Source organism: Callospermophilus lateralis, chromosome 4 (genome assembly GCF_048772815.1).
Source record: "Callospermophilus lateralis isolate mCalLat2 chromosome 4, mCalLat2.hap1, whole genome shotgun sequence".
Classification (NCBI taxonomy): Eukaryota; Metazoa; Chordata; class Mammalia; order Rodentia; family Sciuridae; genus Callospermophilus; species Callospermophilus lateralis.
The window spans coordinates 11,260,184-11,279,920 of record NC_135308.1 but is presented as its reverse complement, the minus strand read 5'-3'; the positions used below and the strand labels follow the sequence as shown (position 1 = coordinate 11,279,920).

Genomic DNA, 19,737 nt, shown 5'->3' with positions numbered 1-19,737 from the left:
ATGCAGGTCCGTTACAGAGGCCCCCGTTGTGGGGTGGGGTTTAGGGTCATCCCCCAGCATCCCCCAGGTCCCCCGCCTGTGGACAAGGGAAGAATCGATCGTAAGCCATTGAGAAGGGTGGCCCAGGTATTGAGAAGCAGGCTTTCTTCTGGCTTTCTTCGGTCTGAACCTGAGTGTCCCCTACCCTCTCCTGCGTGTCTGGTTAAGTGCACCCCAGTCTGTCACCTCGGGCAGCCCCCAAGGCCACACACACACCCCTGGCCCCAGAGAAGAATCCCCCTTCTGCCCACGGAGACCTTTTATTTCTTGCGTTACCTGGAAGACAAGCACATACACTCCTTGTATTTTTGGTTTTTTAAGTTCTGCTCACTGTACCCCTGTACACGGGAATGTCTTGTTTTATTTTCCAGAAAAAAAGAGCCTCCTTCTATGAGAACATCATGAAGGCCATGAGACCGCAGCCGGAATACTTCGCCGTGGGCTACTACGGCCAGGGCTTCCCTTCCTTCCTGCGGGTGAGGAGCCTGAGGGTGGTCTCTAGCCGGAGGCCGGAGGAGAGTGGTGTCTTTTCCAGATGGCAGTGGCTCTTAGCAGCTGCTGACCCTCGCCCCGCTGTGGGAGGTCGGGCCGGGCGGGAACCGCTTCCTGAGCGGCCTCTTCACCCCACACCCCAACACCCCCGTGTTCTGGCCGCCTTTGCGGGATGCCTTTCCTCTGGTGGAATGAGAAAGGGGAAAACCAGACGGGAAAGTGCGGCTTCGTGTGTCTGACTGTTGAGCGTATTTCTAACCAGAGCTACTTTAAAAAAGCCAGTTTCCCAAGAACAACACCACGAGAGCGTCCCGGGAATAAAAACGGTTCTGCTGTAATGGTGACAAGGACCGTATTTTTCTTCCTTCTCAAGCATATCTATGGTGGGATAGTGGCTTCAAAAAACAAAAACTCGCATGTCCTGCTACAGGGGTGCTTCGTTTAGACCTGGGCTTGTTTAGACATATATCATGTCATCCTTTGATTAAAAAAAAGAAAAAAGTGACCTAAAGAAGTGATTTACATCCTAACAGAGCTTAGAGTAGGGAGCTTAGTCCCTGGGCTTGCAGTCTGTGCCAGGTGCATGTGGGTCTAGTACTACCCTGCTGTTCCCGCCAGTTGTCCTGGGTCTTACAGCTGATGGGGAAGGTGTTTAATGATCACACAGTGAAGGTAAAATTTAAACTGTAAATGAAAAGAAGCATCCTGTTCAGTAGGAGCCTGTAACCAGGGGGTATTACCGACATGAAATGGAAACCAGTCTCTTCACAAAGATCGCAGGGGGCTTGCAGACCCCAGTGCCTGCCAACTGGTGGAGAGATAAACCTGGCCTGTCTGCTTGGTGGAATACTGCTCAGGGGTGAAAAGGAACAGGATGCTGAGACAGAACCACATGGATCAATCTCAGATGCATGGTGCAAAGGGAAAGGAGTTAGCTCTCAAAGGCTCCAGGCTCTGACTTTTATTTATATGATGTTCCTGCTAGGATATCACTTCCTGTTGGGATTTAAAAACAGATCAATGGTTGTCTCGTGGCTGGAGGAGCTTTGGCTTAAAGGGGAAGGCCTGGGGAAATAAATATCTGGTGCTGATGAAACTGTTCTATATCCTGATTGTGGTCATGGTGGCCTTTCTCAAAATTCATAGTTCTATATGAAAAAAGGGTCTATTTATCATTTGTCAATCATGCATTGATTTTTTTGGAGAGTCAGAAGGGACTTGCCAGGGAATTTCTGCCTCAGCTGCAATCTGAAAGGTGAGCAGGGAATTACGGAGGCACCGGTGAGAGGACAGGCAGAGGGAACAGCAGGCCAGAACCCGGGACAGCCCAGGAATAACCACCCGTGCAGTGGGCACAGGGAGCAGGTGAGGCAGGAGGGGTCCGCAGGGTCTTGGGGGCACAGAGGCTGTGTTGTCCGCATCCCAAGAGCAGAGAGGGTGACTGCAGATTTTTCACATCAGAAAGGAGTTAGTATGGCCTTGGTACGGAGAATGGGTGGGACACGTGTGCCAACAAGCCACTAAAACGCCATTGCAGATGTCGGGCAAGAGAGGACAGGATGGAATAGGGAGGTGGTGATGGAGGCTTTAAAGACAAGTGCAGAGAATGCGGTGATGCACATGAAGCTCCAGGATGATTGACGGGCTGCGTGGGGGACGAGGGGCGCGTAGCAAGGGTGATTCCTAGGTTTCCGGCCTGTGTAACTGGAGGAGGAGGAAAACCAGTCACTGGGACGGCAGGCCTGGGAAAGGACAGAGCCATGTGTCAGAGAATGAACCAGTCAGTGAATAAATATTTGTCACATTCCTACTGTGTGCCTCACTCTAATGCAAGGATGGGGGCAGAGCCCCAAACAAACCAGATTCCTGAACGTATTCTAGCCTGGAGAGACAAAAATCAGGATAAATCAGTAAAACATCGAGTGTGTCATGGCCCAGAACACCGCCTTGGGTGGGGAAGACTCAGTGTCACGGAGAACGGGGTAAGGGAAGAGACAGGCAGGCATTGGGGGCGAAGTGGCCACTTCAGAGGAAACAGGAAAGACTTTAGTAAGAAAATGACATTTGAGCAAAAACCTGAGAAAAGTGTAAGAACCAGCCACACAGCTCTCAGGAGGACGTGGGAGTGAAGATTGTGGACGGTGGCAGCTACAGGTTCCAAAGCTAGAGAGGCATGAATAGGGTGAACAGAGGGTCAGGAAGCTGTGGTGCCTGACTGCAGGGGCCCTCTGGGTCTGGTCAGTTGTTTGTGACAGTGTGGCTTTGGACAGGATGGATGGGAGGTGAACTTGGAGTATCTAAAACACAGGCGTCAACCATTTGCTGTGTGGATCTGGAACTCCAAGGAAAGTTCTGGGCTAGCAAGGAGTGTAGTGGGTTGTTACAGGGGGTAAAGTCATAGTTATGGCCTGGGGGAGAGAGTGGAGTGAGGAGAGGAGAGGGAGACGGGTCTTAGCTTTGCCTTTGATCTCATCAAGGTAGGAAAGTGCTGCCTGCACTTCTCCCCACAGGGACCTCTTGATCTATGGGGCCTGTGAACTAGGAGACGATCAGAAGATTGAACCAGAACAGTCAAAACCCAAAATGCCCTGGAGTCCAAAGCCTTCTGATGCTCGACCTAGATCCTGTTCTCTAAGGCAGTGACAGTCACAGGGCAGGCCCGCTCCTCCTGGCTCAGGATGAGATGGACGGGGAGTTCACACCCGCAGATGAATGAATGCACTCCCTTTCTTCACTGAGGATGTCAGCAGCGTGCCTGGTGACCTAGTGGACTGAAACCAGGAGGCAGGCTACTCCTGTCTGCCCGTCTGTGCCGTTTGCAGGTTGACTCTCCACTTGTCATTTTTAATGATTTCCCTGGCTCTTGGCCTGCAGAATAAAATCTTCATCTACCGGGGGAAGGAGTACGAGAGGCGGGAAGACTTCAGCTTGAGGCTCCTGACCCAGTTCCCCAATGCGGAGAAGATGACCAGTACCACACCCCCGGGAGAAGACATCAAGATGTCCCCGAAGCAGTGCATCCTTGCCATGGGGAAAGCGTCTCAGGGCTCTTAAACCCTGGGACAGACAGGTGCAGCTAAGCCAAAGGAGCTAAGGGTGCAGTCCCTTCTGGGCAGTGGATATGTCCCATGTCCTCAGACCACTCACTGAAACATTCTGCCTCAGGCTCCCATTTGATGTAAAGTCTGTGGGGCTCTAAGACCCTTAGGGAAGAGTGATAAGCAAGAGGGGGGGTATGCTATAGCCCAGTGAGGATCTTGAGGGGGGTATGACTTCCTGTTCTGGGTTCAGGATTCTGTTAGAGACTGAAATGATACACAGTCATTCTTCATTACCCTTAGGGGAACTGATCCTAGGACATGCTCCCAGCACCCCTTCTCACCATGGATACCCCCATAGTCAGATGCCCAAGTCCCTTGTAAGGGGTAGGATTTACATAGAACCTGTACACCTCCTCCTATGTGCTTTAAATCTTTTCTGGATGACTTAGAATCCCAAATACTATGTAAAACAGTTGTTGGCACTATTGTTCAGAGAATAGGGACCCCAAAAAAGACATCTGTACACTTCACCAAAGACAAAATTAAAATATATGCGTAGACAGATATAGATTTATTTACTTACAGTACTGGGGATTGAACCCAGGGGTACTCTATCACTGAGCTACATCTCCACTCCTTTTTTGATTTTTTTATGTTGAGACAAGGTCTTGCTAAGTTGCCGAGGCTAACCCCAAACTTGCAATCCTCCTGCCTCAGCCTCATGAGTTGCTTGGATTTATAGGTATGTGCCACCACACCTGGCTTAAAAAAATATTTTTGATCTAAGGTTGACTGAATCCTTGGATACACACCCCATGGGTATGGAGAGCCAGCTGTGTTTGCACTGGTGGTACCCTGGCGAGAAACTAAGACTCATCTTTAAATCAGAGAAGGTACACCTGTACCCCTGGCAGGTTTGGAGGCCTGACTTCACCTCCTCCCAGTTGTGTGATCTTGGGTCTTAACCTCCCTCATCCTCTGTCTTCCTCTGCTGAAGGAGCATGGTGACATCCAGCTAGTGGGGTGGTTGTGTACGCTGTAGATAAACTCAGAACACCTGGTACATTCCAAGGCAGGGTGTTCCACCAGCAGGTGGTTTCCCAAAAACGAGCACTTCCTGTTGCCTGGCTCTGAAGTCTGGCGATTTCCAAGGGATCCTTATCCAGAAGAAATGATTTAAAAATGGGAAACCACCTCTTTCCTGGCATTTGCTGTCGCAGATGCTTGCCAGGTGTCCCCCCACAGGCAGTGTCCTGGGAGAAATGACGTTGATACGGAGGGGCACCCCATGTTCAATGTGGCCCTGGCCTGGGGGCCTGGGGGTAAAGGGAACGGTCCACGCCCACGCTGTGTCCGGCTGTAGTGGGGCGCGGGGCCTCACTGGCTCTCCTGCGAGGCCAGCCTCTCCGCTTTCCTTAACGTGCTCCTCAGACATGCAGTGCTTCACCGTGAAGCCCGTGATGAGCCTGCCGCCCAGCTACAAGGACAAGCCCGTTCCAGAGCAGATCTTAAAGTAAGTGGCCCTTTTCAATTTAAAAACAAAACAATAACAACAACAACAAAAACCTTACATTTTATTTGGGGTCCATTAAAGCGAAGCCTTAAACTCATTAAAGTCTGGAAGACCCGTGCCTCATCTCGTTTGTCTTCCAAACTTTCGTGATCAGGAGTTTCATTTTAGGCATCAGATCTCTTAGCTCCTTGTCCACTCAGAAGCATCACTGAGGACCAACTGGCAGGACCCCCCAGTGATTGAGGGCCCACCCCGGTCTCTTGAGGTCCATAGGCCTGTCACAGAGGCACATGAGTGGGATCCCGCATTACCTTTCGAAAGTGTGAGCTGCAAAACAAACTCCGAAATAATGAACGTGAGGAGAATTGCAGGAAATCCACACAGCCTCCGCCTTTGGTGTGGCCCCGATCTGCAGGGAGACAGTTGAGTGGGAGCCTCACGGGGGTCGCCAGGTCTGTGGAAGTCGGACAGGAGCAGGCTGTGAGGGAGCTGGTGCAGGGAGGTCACTCTGTCCTTTCTCAGCTACTACAGGGCCAACGAAGTGCAGCAGTTCAGATATTCCCGGCCGTTCCGGAAAGGAGAAAAGGATCCAGACAACGAATTTGCTGTGAGTCCACCCCATTGTCCTTCCACAGTGGGGAAAAATAGGCATCCGGACTGGGGGCCTTCACCTCATCCACACCCCTGGGGACGGAGGCTTCGCCTGCCAATCACCTAGACCACAGGCTGTCGGCCTGATGGAAAACTGCAGACTGAGGGTCACACCTTGCTGGACCTCTGGTCTCCAGCTTTAGAGGGGAGGGCCCCAGTGGATGATCACCCTTAGCCTCAAACATCAAAATCCTTAAATTTGTGAGAAAATCTGGCCCTTTCACTCGGAGGCACGTTCCTGACCCAGGGGCTTCCGCCTGGCCCGGGAGCTGACGGGGTCTCCTCTTTTCCTCCTTGCACCAGACCATGTGGATCGAGCGGACCACATACACCACCGCCTATAGCTTCCCCGGGATTCTCAAGTGGTTTGAAGTCAAACAGATTTCCACAGTGAGTCATCTGGAACTGGCACCCAGAAATAAAAACTTTCTGTCTGCAAACATAATCCCAGCCTTTGTGGCCTTCCCCTGCCTCCTCCCCGGCTTGGCCGGCCTCCTCTGGCCAACTTTGTTTTTCAAAAGAGAAATAAAAGCCACGTTTGTGTGATGGGCCTGCTTTGTAGAGCCGATGTTAGACCAGCCCTAAAGGTCACTCATCGTGAATGACTCTTTTATGGACAGAGGCGTGTCCTCTCCCCCATGATCCTGCCGGTGCCCAGGCACATTTTTAGAATGCCTCTAGGAGGTTGGCCTGTGATCACAGCCTCTCCCAGAGCCTCTCCTTGTACCCTCAGCTCTGGCCCTTCCTCACTCCCCACCGCTGCCGGTTGGACCTTCTCACTGTGTATGACTTTGTTTCTAGACTCCCTACTATTGCCCTGTTTCTGGCCCCCAGTCCACCTCTGTGGTTGCCACTGAGCAAAGCCACTGGCTGGCCTCACTACCTGCTTCAGCCTGGGAGTGCCATCGGTTCCATCGAGTCCACCGGACCATTTCTTACGAGTTCCCGTGCTCACGCCCCTGTGGCCCCTCATGCCCACAGTTGAGAGCCAGACCCCTCCTCAAGGTGCACAAGGCCTCGACTCTGCTCTTCCACCTCCGTCCACCTTCATCCACCTCTGTCCACCTTCTGCCTGCTCCTAAGAAATCTTAAGCGGAGAACTCCATGCTCTTTCAGTTTTCCGTGACAGTAGGTCATTTTATCTGCCTGACCTAACTCCCATGGAGGCTCACTTTAGGCCCCTGTTCTGTCAAACGCTCAACCAGGTTGCCTGGGCCCTGTCACACCCTGGTCATATTCTTTTTCTTTTTCCCCCCTCCCTCCCTCTCTCTCTCTCCCCCTTTCTTTTTTCCTGTCGTTGGTTTTGCAGTATTGGGGTTGAGCCCAGGGGCACTCTACCACTGAGCTATATCCTCGGTCCTTTTTTTTTTTTTTTTTAAATTTTGAGACAGAATCTTGCTAAATTGTCCAGGCTGGCTTCAAAAGTCCTTCCTCAGGGTTACAGGCCTTAGCCACCACGCCTGGCCTGGGCATATTTCTAATTTGTCAAATTTGCATGTCCCAAGTCCCCATTAAAACCATAAGCTCCTGCCAGCCATGAATTATGGTTGGTGTTCAGAATCTGCAGGTTCCACACCTACAGATTAAACCAGTCGTGGATTTAACCGACCACTGATGGCACGCTGTGGAGTCTAAGATGGCTTATCTGTACTGAACACGAACAGACTTTTTTCTTGTTGTTATTCCCTACAATACAGTCTAACAGCTTTTTTTTTTTTTTTTTTTTTTTTGGTGCTGAGGATCGAACCTAACAACTATTTTTGTAGCATTTACATTATATCAGGCCTTACAAGTAATCTCAAGATGATTTCAAGTATATGGGAGAATGTTCATAGGTTATTTGCAAATTCTACACCATTTCACATTGGAGACTTGAGCTTCTACAGATTTTGGTGCCCTCAGTGTCCTGGAACCAACCCCCCACAGTGTATTAATTTGTTTTATTTCTAGACTCCCTACTATTGCCCTGTTTCTAGTCCCCAGTTCACCTCTGTAGTTGCCACTGAGCAAAAGCCACTTGCTGGCCTCACTACTGTCCCTGGTAGTGAGAGACAACTATGTACCTTAATCCCTTTTGTAACCATGGTGCATAGCATAGCACTTGGCACCAAGGAAACATTTCTTGGGCTTGGGTGTAACTCAGTGGCAGAGTTCCTGCCTAGCATGCACAAGGCCCTGGGTTTAATCCCAGCCCCACAAAAGAATAAAAAAGAAGTATTACTTGCATAAGTCTGAGCTGAAGTTCAGTGTGCTCTCTAACACTAGTGATAAATCCTTATTCTTCAAGTGTGGATGGTTTCTGGACAGAGACATTTGGACTGAAGTCTGGTGTAGGAGATCATGTAATCGATAGTGGAAAAATGAAGGGGAGGAGTTTTCTGGAAACCTGGTTTTGAAGACGTTTCCATAGGGGGCGCTCTCTGAATCTGTATTGTTTCTGATTCTGTTTTCATCCCAAACTCAGGTGTATCCTAATACATTCTGTCAGCTCCAGCAAAAACTGCACTGTCCTGTAGCTGGTGGGAGCTGGCACCTCTTGAGGGGAGTTCGGCCTGTTTTAGTCCTTGCTCTGGAGCTCACAGGTGTCCGTCTCCCTCCACTCTTCCCAGGAGGAAATCAGCCCCTTGGAGAATGCCATCGAAACCATGGAGCTGACCAATGAGAGGATCAGCAACTGCGTGCAGCAGCATGCCTGGGACCGGTCCCTCTCCGTGCACCCGCTCTCCATGCTGCTCAATGGCATCGTGGACCCAGCCGTCATGGGGGGATTCTCCAACTATGAGAAGGTGGGCGGGGTCCCGGAATCCCACAGGGCTCACAGGCCTGCTGTGTCTCCAGGCCTCCCTCTGTGCCACTCTGCACTTGGTGAATTTGTTGCTTGTAACATCTCTGACATCTCACTCTCCCCTCTATGAATGGGCCTATGAAATGGGCAAAGGATCATCCCTGACCTCCCACCTCCCGGAGACCAGCAGCAGCCGTCAGGGATAGGCCACCTCCCCATAAAGTGTCACTGAAAGACCCCCCACCAGCATGCCTCTGGTCGGTGCACCTGCTGTTCTCTCTTATTTGGGAGGTAGACGGCGAACAGGTGTCTTCCCTGCGCTCTACTCTGCAGCTAGGAATGGTTCAGCTCCAAGGATAAACTCTAGTTTGCTCGTGTTCTGTTTTAATAATAATTTCCACTGTTATGATGGAAGTTAATACAAAAATAGAGTCCAAAATGCAGTATGTCTTTAATACCATAATGCTTGCAGTGTGTACTCTTTCTGGTACTAGTTTTCCTGTGTTATTTTTATACACCACATTTTTTCCTTTTTTTAAAATTTCAGTGCAGGGATTGAACCCAGGGCCCTCTGCCATGGACTTGTCTCTCTGCACTTTTTTGGGTTTTGTTGTTTGTTTTGATACCAGGGATTGAACCCAAGGGCCTTAATCGCTGACCTACATCCCCAGCCCTTTTAATTTATTATTGAGACAGGGTCTTGCTAAATCGCTTAGAGCTTCGCTGAGTTGCTCAGGTTGGCCTTGAACTTGGGATCCTTCTGCCTCAGCCTCCCAAGTGCCTGGGGTTATAAGCATGTGCCCTTGTGGCCCACAAATATTTATATGCCAATATTTGTGAATGAGATACAGTTTCATATGAAATATTTTCATTGTTACAGACTTCTAATTAAAATGGAAAAGAAAAACAAAGATATATGAACAAATAAGTAGATTTCAGGATCTTTGACTTAAAAATACTACTAATTCATACTTAATTAATGTGTACCTTTGTAAATTTCTAAAATAAGAGAAAGCTGAACTCATTAATTAGCTGGGTATAGTGGGACATACCTATAATCCCAGTGACTTGGGAAGGTAAAGAGAAAACCTCGAGTTTGAGGCCAGTCTCAGCAATTTTAGTGAAACTTCATCTCAAAAAATATAAGGGATTAGGATGAAGATAAGTGGCAGAGCATCCCTGGGCCCAATTCCCAGTGTCCAGAAAGTAAAAAGCCATTAATCATCTTGACCTCTGGTCCTCAGTTGGGAAACTCATCACAACATACTTGGTAGTGGTGACCCATCCAAACCAGTGCTTTATACATGGCTGAGGGACAAGAATGCAGGAGGCGTTTGCTGTCACCAGTCCTTTCTTTTGCGAGGCTGGACTCTGCTGAGAAATGACTTTCAGGGCACACTCGTCTGGGGGTACTTTGGGGCCCAACAGATGCTTTGGGAGTTTCAGTGCATTTTATCGATTGTCAAAAATTTGCTTCAACTTTCAAAAATTGAAACTTCTTGCGCTTGGAACGTAAGAGTGGGTGAGAACTTAAACACTACTTTTCTGTTTTTATTGATGTTCCCTCCAAACACAACGCTGGCTGCAGGGAGGGTGTTGGGGACGTTCCCTCATGCCTCCTCCTGGTGCTTGGGCTGCTTGTAAGGACATTTCTCTGTTTTATGACTTTGCTAGGGCTGCGGTCCCAAAGATCCACATACAGGTGGCGTAAAACAACACAGGTGTGTCCTCTCACCGTTCTGGAGGCCAGGAGTCTGAAAGCAAAGTGTCTGCAGGGTTGGTTCTTTCTGCAGGCTGTGCAGGAGGACATGGCCCATGCCTACCCCTTGCTTCGGATGGTTTGCTGGCGGTACCTTGGCCTGCAGAGGTGTCTTCTCCTTTTGACTCCTTCCGTGCACTCTCCCTGTGTGCAAGTGTCTCCAAATCTCACCTTATGAGCACCCGAGTCATATCAGATCTAGGCCCACTCAGCTCCAAGTATAATGGTCTCATTAAATTATATCAGCAACAGCCCTGTTGCCAAGCAGGGTCACATTCTGAGGTGCCAGAGGTTAGGACTTCAACATGAACAGGGCGGGGGCACTGGCAAGATGCAATTCAACCCTAACACCTGTCTACAAAGTTGGCTTCTATTCCATTTGTCACATAGAATGGGTCACTTTCATATTTATACATGGTTTTCAAGAGCTCTTGGGTTTTGTTTAAGAGTGCTATGGCTTTCCCAGGAGTTGAGGAAAAGAGTGAGTAAAGTTGGTGTTTGAAAGCCCTTTGAGTAACGAAGGTTAAAGCCCCAGGAGAAAATATATATAATTCTTGCTAGAAATGTTCACTACAGTCTTCTTTTTCTCTTTCCTAATGAATCCTGTTGTTAAGATGCAAGGACCTGAGTTTGGGATTTCAGTTTGGTTTTTATTTTCCTATCACAGGGCCTTAGCTAGCTGGCCTGAGTGTTCATTGATGAACATGGTACTGATATGAAATAAGAAGAGCAATCAGCATTTAATAGCCTCAAAATGTCTTCCTACCTATGCCTTTTGGATAGTTGACAAGTGAAGAGTACAGATGTTAGATTTCACTTAGTATAGGGAAGAAATGTCACACAGCCAGTATTAAGTGCAAGAGCATAGAAGCTGTCAGCTACATCTCGAGCCTGTTAAAGTTTTACTTTTTTCCTTATGATATCTACACAATTTGATGATTCATTTTTAGATATTGTCATTTGGACTTTCTTTGGAGAAGTTCTTTTAATGACATTTTGCTTTGCTGATAATTCTTGTGATCGGTGAGTGTGCACGGAAGCGTGTGCATGCATGCTTATGCTCATGCACACATGGGTGTGGTGATTGCTGAGAACATACTCTTGCTGGGAATTGGCATGATTTCAGAGAAATCACAGAAGAGCACATGCTTTTTTTTATGTGGTGCCAAGGATTGAACCCAGTGCCTCACACATGCTAGGCAAGCGCTCTACCACTGAGCCACAGCCCCAGCCCAAGCACATACTTTTAAAAACTATTTTCCACCGTGGGATAAGGACCATCCCAGGAAAGGAAGGAACTTTTAGTTAGAAATTCCTGGTTTGTCAGAACAGATGTTGTTCACCTTCCCAGGCTTTCTGCCTGTTAAGGTCAAGTGCACAGAAAGGAATGTGTTCTAATTCATGCTTATATGCTTTGCTTTTAGGCTTTTTTTACTGAAAAATACTTACAGGAGCATCCTGAAGACCAGGAGAAGGTAGAGCTGCTAAAGCGACTAATAGCATTACAGGTATGCACAGGGGCCAGCTGGGTATGGGGGCCAGGTGTGCACAGCAGGACCTGCAGCTGGGTGGCCACAGTGCTTGACCCAAGCTGCTCTCCTGGACTTCACTCTCCAAGGCCACTTCCTGTGTTGCTTTTTCTTTTTTCTTTTTTGAAACCTTTTGGAAGCACAGCCTATCGGTGTGTGTGTTTGGCAGCGAGACCTAGGAATGGCATTTAGTTTAGCTGCATGGTGTTGGCAGGGCACTTCCTAGAGCTGGGATCAAAGGCCATAAGCTGGCTCCCTGGCGTGCACATCTACCTGAGAGAGGTTGGCCCTTTTCTCTATTCTCATTGCTTTAGTAAGCAATGGAGGAAAATGCAGCCATCAAGTTCAGGCTAAAGCCAAAACCCATTTGTTACCATCCACAGAAGCGCACCAGGGCTCAGTGGGATCTGCCTTGCCGTCAGCCCTTCCCCAGTGTAGGGCCTGCCTTTGTCCTTGGTGTAAGGACTTCTCCACATTGTCCACTGGAATAGCTCCAGTTCACACGCCCCCACCTGGGAAGTGTCATTGTCATTCAGTAGTGCCAAGCCCACCAGTCAACCAGTCCATCCCACCCTACCCTTCCCCAACCTCCAAATCCGAATTATCCCTCTTCTTCCTAAATCATGTTTCATTCCTTTTATGCCTTTCCTTCCAGATGCCTCTGCTCACAGAAGGGATCCGCATCCATGGGGAGAAGCTGACAGAGCAGCTCAAGCCATTGCATGATCGATTGTCCTCCTGCTTCCGGGAACTCAAGGAGAAAGTAGAAAAGCTCTATGGGGTCATAACACTGGTAGGCTTTGTCTAAACCTCCTTGAGCTTTCTCCCGTCCCTTGTGCCTTTTATGACATTGATCAGGTTTTCAGATGCCAAGTGAGTTGTAACAGCTTAGGTACAAGTGGCCAGAGAGCATGTTCTGCTTTTGATGACCTTGAACTGTCCTTGTGCTAGGTAGACGTTCTCAGACTTGAAGGACCCTCAAACTACGGGAAGGCTTGTGAAAACAGGTTGTTGGTCCTTATCCCCAGAATTGCTGATGGACCTTCATGGGACCCAAGTATTTACATTTCTAACAAGTTCCCAGGTGACGCAGGTGCTTCCAGGCAGAGCACAGCAGTTAAACAACTGCTCAGCTAACAGTCGAGGTCTCCTAATCATAGGCACTGGCTGTTCCTGTCCCGTCTGGCCCAGTTCTTTTAGTTGTTCCAAATGTTTCTATTTTCATGAAAACTTTACAGCTTGCACACCTTTGAAGTGGAGAAGGAATAGAAAAGTGTCTCTTAGAGTGCATGCAGCTGATCACATGATGCCTTTGCCAGTTGTAACCCATACCTCACAGCTGCGGTTTTCTTTTTCCTCCTGAGGAGCTGGTAGAAGGGTGCACGTGCTGACCTTTTGATTCCACTGGTAATGGTATGAGTGGTTCTAGTCATTTCTCTGCTCTTTTGTCCTTGAGTTCATCCTGGTTTTTTTTTGAAACCAGGGATTGAACCCAGGGGCACTTAACAACTGAACCACATCCCCATTTCTTTTTAAAAAATATTTTATTTAGAGACAGAGTCTTGCTAAGTGGCTGAGGCTGGCTTTGAACTCGTGATCCTCCTGCCTCAGCCTGCTGAGCCACAGGGATTACTGGTGTGCGCCACCGAGCCTGCTGTGGTCTTATTCTTAAACCTCTGGTTTCTGATCCATTCCTCAGATGGAAGCTCCTCATCCATCTCCACTAGTCCCCCAAGAGTGTCCCTTTGGCTGTCCCTTTCTCATGGAAGCGCTCGATCCTGCCTTCTTCCTATGAATTTGCCTCCTTCCCTGCTGCTAGTTCGGAGTTCCTGCTAGGAACATGTGTCTTTTGCACACAAGTTCCCAGATGGCAGACTAAGCTTTGACCCACCAAGCTTTGTCATCATTAGAAACAGGCCAGTATCAACAGGTGCATTTAACCTGGTGTCATATGGGGGTAATCCTACAGGTGACATTTCTCAGGAAAGTAGATCAGTGTGCCTTAACTTACCTGGTTAAACTTGAGGTCTACAGCCTCCCACTCAGCAGGGTGGCCACACCAGATCACACGGCTGAGTCCCAGGTTAACTCACCCTGAGTGGGCGTGTGTCTTCCAGCCACCCAACTTGACGGAGAGGAAGCAGAGCCGCACGGGATCCTTGGTGCTGCCTTACATCATGTCTTCTACTCTGCGGAGGCTGTCTGTGACCTCTGTGACCTCCTCTGTGATCTCCACTTCTTCCAACTCCTCCGATAATGCACCTTCCCGGCCAGGATCTGATGGGTAAGGGCTGAGTGGGCCTTTGACCCCCTGGAGGGGGGGGGATGCCTCATCATGCTTGACTTTGGTCCCCAGAGTAGGACTCTGTGCAGACGCATTAATCCTACAAGAAAGGTAATTCAGAGAGCACGGTTGTTAGCCTTTCTGTCATCCTCAGGAGGACTGTCATTATTAATGACGGTGACTGTCGCCAAAAATGAAAAATGGGGGGAAAAATGGTCTCATGATTCTGCCACCCTATTATATACAGTTACTTGCCTAATTTTCATCATTTCAATTTTTTTAAAACAATTTAAAAATTTTTACTGTATGAATTGACAATATAATCGCACAGTATGAAATCCCAACGGTAGAAAATAGCATATTATGAAAAATCTCCCTTCAGTGCCTGGCTCCCAGTCACCAATCGGACTGACGCTAATATTCAGGTTCCCCGTGTCTTCCAGAGCCCTGTGCTGGTATACAAGCAATACCTAAATACATATTCTTCTCCATGCTTTTTTTTTTTTTTTTTTTTGTACAGATGGTAGTGTTCTCTTCACCTTGGTGTTTCTCATTTAACATCTTGAAACATCAGAACACAAAGAGTTGCCTCTTACCCTGTGTTTATCTGCAGACATCTTGCCCTGTGTCTGTACCATGATCTGTCCCACCACCGATGGACGTCTAGTTGATTTCAGTCTTTCCCTCTCACTGCAGAGTGGCAGTGAATATCAAATTGGAAGTTATTTTCCGTGTACGCAAGCTGTATTAGACAGCTTTTCAACTATAGTGAAGTACCCGAGGTGACTAGGTGACTGTTTTTATACAGAAAAGAGGTTTATTTAGCTCATAATTTTGGAGGCTAAAAGTCTAATAGTGTAGCAAAGCTCTGGCGAAGGCCCCGTGACGGCCTGTGTGGGCAGAAGGACCTCGTGGTGAGGCGGGAGGCAGAGGGAGAGGGAGGGGCCCGGCTTGCACTTCCATTTGTAACAGCCCTTTCATAAGAGCTCAGCTTCACAAGAAGCTCAAGAACCGCCATCATCCCTTTCGAGGGAGGGTCCCCAGTGACCTCCCACTAGACCCCACCTCTCCAAGCTTCCACCACCTCCATGTACTGCCACCCTGGGGACCAACAACCTGGGCCATATCCAAATCATAGCCAAGTCTATCAATGTGAGAAACCTGCCATAAGGAGAGAGACATCATCTTTGCCAGAGATTCACATTTACAGCATTGAAAGTTATCCCTAAGTGGACTTCCCCACCACTCGGCCAGCTTCCGCCCCTCCAGCAACCTGCTGGCTACCTGCCCTCGCCACCACACTGTGCTGTCTTCCTGATTTGTGCCAGTCTGATAGAGGAAGAAGGTTATCTTGTACAGTATTTTCTGTTTCCTGTTGTTTTTCTTTCCTCTGTGTTGTGTAAAGTGGAGGCTCGTCTCTTTAGTTCAGTAGCCATTTGTATTTATTTTCTGTAAACGATGATCCAGGACTTTCTATCCATTTTTCGGTTGGATTGTCAGCTTGGATTGTCGGCCTTTGTCTGTAACGAGTTGAGCTGTTTTCTCCCAATTACTTCTTTGTGTTTTGACTTCAGTTTTTTCCTTCTAATTTCTTATTGAAATATACATATATTATATATATATATATAATATATATATGTATATTAATTTCAGAGTTTTAAATCACAATTAAAGGCCTTTTCCACTCTGAGATAACCAAAAGAGTTACTGGTTGTTTGCGTTGACTTCTAGAGTTTTGCTGTTCTCAGTTAAGTCTGTGATTCTTTGGGATTCATAAGCTGTGAAGTATGGAACCACCTTTTCTCCCATAGGTGGCGAGCCAGTTCTCCCCATAACATTTTGGGAGCAAACCATCTTTTTTCTGCTCACTTGAAATGTCAGTTTTATCACAAATGAGATTTCTGTATGTTCTTTCGTCTCTTTGGGGGCCCTGCCCTCATTTCCTTCACGGGCTTGTCTGTTCGTGCCTTGGCACTGTGTGGTTTCAGTTACCGTAGATTTAAAATGTTTTTGATTGGGCTGGGGTTGTGGCTCAGTGGTAGAGCACTTGCTTAGCACGTGTGAGGCCCTGGGTTTGATTCTCAGCACCACATAAAAATAAATAAAGTAAAGGTCCACCAAGAACTAAAAAAAAAAAAAAAAAAAAAAAAATTAAAAAGAAAATGTTTTGATTTCTAATATTCTTTATCAGAATTTATCTAATTAGTTTTTCTCATTGCTCACTTTTGGATTCACTGGTCTAGAATGTTTTTGCATTTTTGGGGGGCACTTGCTAAATTAATTGACTGATTTTGGAAAGTTTGATGGCTTTTAAATGTTGAGTCTTCCTTGCCAAAAACATGGGCTGCCTTTCCATGTGTTCAAATTTAAAATGTTTAAAAAGGAGTAGTTTATAGTTGCATCTTTCTACACCAGGTTACTACTTTTACACATTTGGGGGTTGTGTGTGTTAGAGATTGAATCAGGGACACTTAACCGGTTACTGGGCCACATCCCCAGCCATGTTTAATTTTTTTTTAGGGCCTCACTAAGTTGCTGAGGCTGACCTTGAGCTTTCGATCCTCCTGCCTCAGCCTCCTGAGTGGCTGGGATGACAGGTATGCACCACCACACCCAGATTATACAATATTTGTCTAATTAAAAAATTAATATGTGTACAAGTATAAATTATTTAAAATACTAGAAACTTTTAAAAATGCTTTACATCTTCATTACTCAGCAATAACTACTATTAAAAGTTTAGTTATTTGAAAATGAATATACATATTTTATACCAATGAAAAACTGTTTAGTGGCCTAGTGCTTAATTTAATATAAATAGTGAGTATTTACACATCATTAATTATTCAAGATAGTGTTAACTTACCCCTCATAAATTATTAATTCTGCATTATGATAATTACATCCTAAAAGTAACCTGCCTGAATAGCACCCTACCTGTAAGTCAAATATTTAGTATTTCCTAAATTATTTATGCATTCTTTTTCATTGACATAGATATCTTCACATGTCCCCAATTATAGCGCAGACAGAGTTTGGTACTTCACTTTTCTTCCTTTTTATTTTCCATGCTGATGTGTCATCTTTAAATCCTTTTATTATTTTTTTATGGTGATATGCCATCACATCATATGAATGTGTCATAGTTGATCCTTCTCCTACTATTAAATATTTAAGCTATAACATTGTTTGTAAATGTTAACTCATATATATCATTATAAATTTGAATGGAAAATATTTACCTTGTATCAGTATAAAACATTTTTAAGAATTTATAGCAAGCATGTCCTTTTATGTAGCTTTGCAGTTGTTTATTTAGAATCCATTTTTAGAAGTCATACATAACTTTGTCAGGGGATGAACATCTTCTTGATGGTCCTTGGTATCAGATGCCAGTATTTAATGCCATATGCCATCTGTGAATGATTACATTATTTTTAATCCCTAGAATTGATAGATATTAAACAATACCTGATTCATGTGTTTGTTTCTCACAATTTTTTTCATGCCTTAAAGAGACACTGCACACTATCTGAAAAGCAGGGACGTTCTGTTCTGTTCAGGAAGACTCTTGTCTTAAACTGTGTCTCATTTTAAAAAAGAGAACTTTAGAATCAGAGGTACAATGTGTGCCGTGGTTCCCCAGGTCCTCCATGTGCCGCCCCGGGTGAGGTGGGTTATTCCTCTGCCCACATTCCTCCCTGGGTTAGAAGTAGCAATAATACTTCCTAACATTTATCCAGAATGTTCTTTACAGGCAGCTCCCACCAGTAAGGTCACCACTAGTGACCCCACTTTTCCTAATACCCATGACATGTTGCAGTATTAACCTTGATGGTGATTTTGCCTTCTGTGAAGGTGACGCTGTTTTGTTGGGCGGGGGGGGGGGGGATGCCAGTGGGCCACGCTGCAGGCACAGGGGGTACCTGCTCAGGGCACAAGGAAACCAAGAGACTGGAAAGAAATGCCCGAAATGAGCACTCAGTGTTGGTGAGGGGCCAGGCCCCAGTGCCAAGCAGGTGCTGAGAGCCACAGCCTAGTCGGAATGAGGCATGGCATTTTTGCCAGAAGGGAGTGGTTGAGAGGTGAAGCCAGGGAGCCATTGAGATGATGATGGTTATGTTAAGCTGTGTATTCAATTGTATATTAGACCCCTGCTGTCCGCCTTGGGCACCCGCTACTTTGGAATTCTCCTGGGGATTCCTGGGGAGTTTGTGTTGGTTGGGGAAGTTCCGGAGGAGGGATTTCAGGTTGGTGGTGTGCCTGGAAGGGCCACATGGATGGTGTTCGCTGGAGTTCCTGTTTGAACCTACAAGTGCCTCGTGGCGGCTTGGTTATTTGGTGCCTAGCCAGACTGCAGCAAGCAGGCCTGCGGGTCTGAAGGGCAGCCTGATGGCCGTAGCTAACAGAGCTCTAGTGCATGTTGAAATTCCCCAAGGGAGGAGGTCAGTGCGCGCACCCACAGAGGTGGGAATGTCAGTGTGTTATGCTCGAATTCGGGACCACCAGAGACCCAAGATGGATGTAAGCAGCAAAGAGGCATTTATTGCGAGCTAGCTCTGTCCTCCGCCCGCACACACAGCAACTGGTGACCCTGAGAGGCCCCAAGCCCAGGGTTTGCAGCAGTTTTATACATTCTTTGGAGAAGGCAGGGACCCCCACATTCATCATAGCATCTCTTAGCAAATCATCACACACCGCGGGAAAATCAAATAACAACTCTAAAACATGATTAGCACATTCACTGGCGGGAACAAGTTGGGGTAGGGTGATTGGTCAGTACAAAAGGGGCATTCATTTGAACTGATTGGTTTAAGCCAAAGGGGTGTAGTGCTGAACTCCATGGTTTCTCAACACCTTAAACTACTGGGAGGGTCATCTGGCATCCCAGGTATTTCCCTGTCTCATGCTGATTGGTGGCTGCTAGGGGGTTGCTATGGGTCCCCACCTAGCCTGAATGAGTCAAGGACATCTGGTGCCACAGACCTCTCCTGTTATTTGTAGATAAACAACTTAGCAGGGTGGGAATGTGCCTAGGAGTGCTCTGTGGGTTTTTCCAAGGACAAAGGTGATGTCCTTTCCTTGGACAGACTTTGCTCTGAGGTAGAGGCTGGTTTTTCAAGTGACCACCGTCCTGGTGGCCAGCACACGGCATCAGACCATCCCGTTTATATCTCTTAAACACATTGCCATTTTTGTCAGTCATAGCAGAATAGAGTCAGGGAAAATTGAAAAAAAAAGTTATTTTTAAACTTTTTTGGATTTATTAGGAAAAGTAGCCAAGTATGCATTATAAGAAGAAAAAAATTGGCACACCACTCCTTGAGCCTTTGCTTTACTGATTTTATGGCTGCGTCTTTTTTACAATTAGGCTTTGGAGAAAATGTGCACCTACAGTCCCCAGTCATTACCTTCATTCTCCCTCAGTGAAGTAGGACTCACTCACGGAGTGGACACTGGGGCTGGGGGTTTCTGTCCCCCTCACACATTGCTGTTTGAGGTGATTCTTTCTGTTTGGTTTGGTTTGCTTGCTTTCCTTTGGATCTTTTTTGGAATTTGATTCTACAATCCTTTTTAAATTCAAAGATTGGAGATAAATGAGTGGCATCCCATTAAATATGCTAATGGTTGCCAGGTGTGCATT

At 47.0% G+C, this 19,737-nt stretch overlaps 1 protein-coding gene across 1 annotated transcript in view; it reads left to right on the top strand.

Annotated features, from left to right (window-relative positions):
• Positions 1 to 19,737, top strand: part of Dock5 (dedicator of cytokinesis 5) — a 187,188-nt gene that overhangs the window by 156,522 nt on the left and 10,929 nt on the right. The window contains exons 40-48 of the mRNA XM_076853574.1: positions 411 to 515; positions 3,406 to 3,547; positions 5,004 to 5,085; positions 5,608 to 5,692; positions 6,040 to 6,126; positions 8,346 to 8,522; positions 11,705 to 11,788; positions 12,465 to 12,602; positions 13,927 to 14,093. Coding sequence (XP_076709689.1) covers positions 411 to 515; positions 3,406 to 3,547; positions 5,004 to 5,085; positions 5,608 to 5,692; positions 6,040 to 6,126; positions 8,346 to 8,522; positions 11,705 to 11,788; positions 12,465 to 12,602; positions 13,927 to 14,093 — 1,067 coding nt within the window. The remainder of the gene's footprint in view (positions 1 to 410; positions 516 to 3,405; positions 3,548 to 5,003; positions 5,086 to 5,607; positions 5,693 to 6,039; positions 6,127 to 8,345; positions 8,523 to 11,704; positions 11,789 to 12,464; positions 12,603 to 13,926; positions 14,094 to 19,737) is intronic.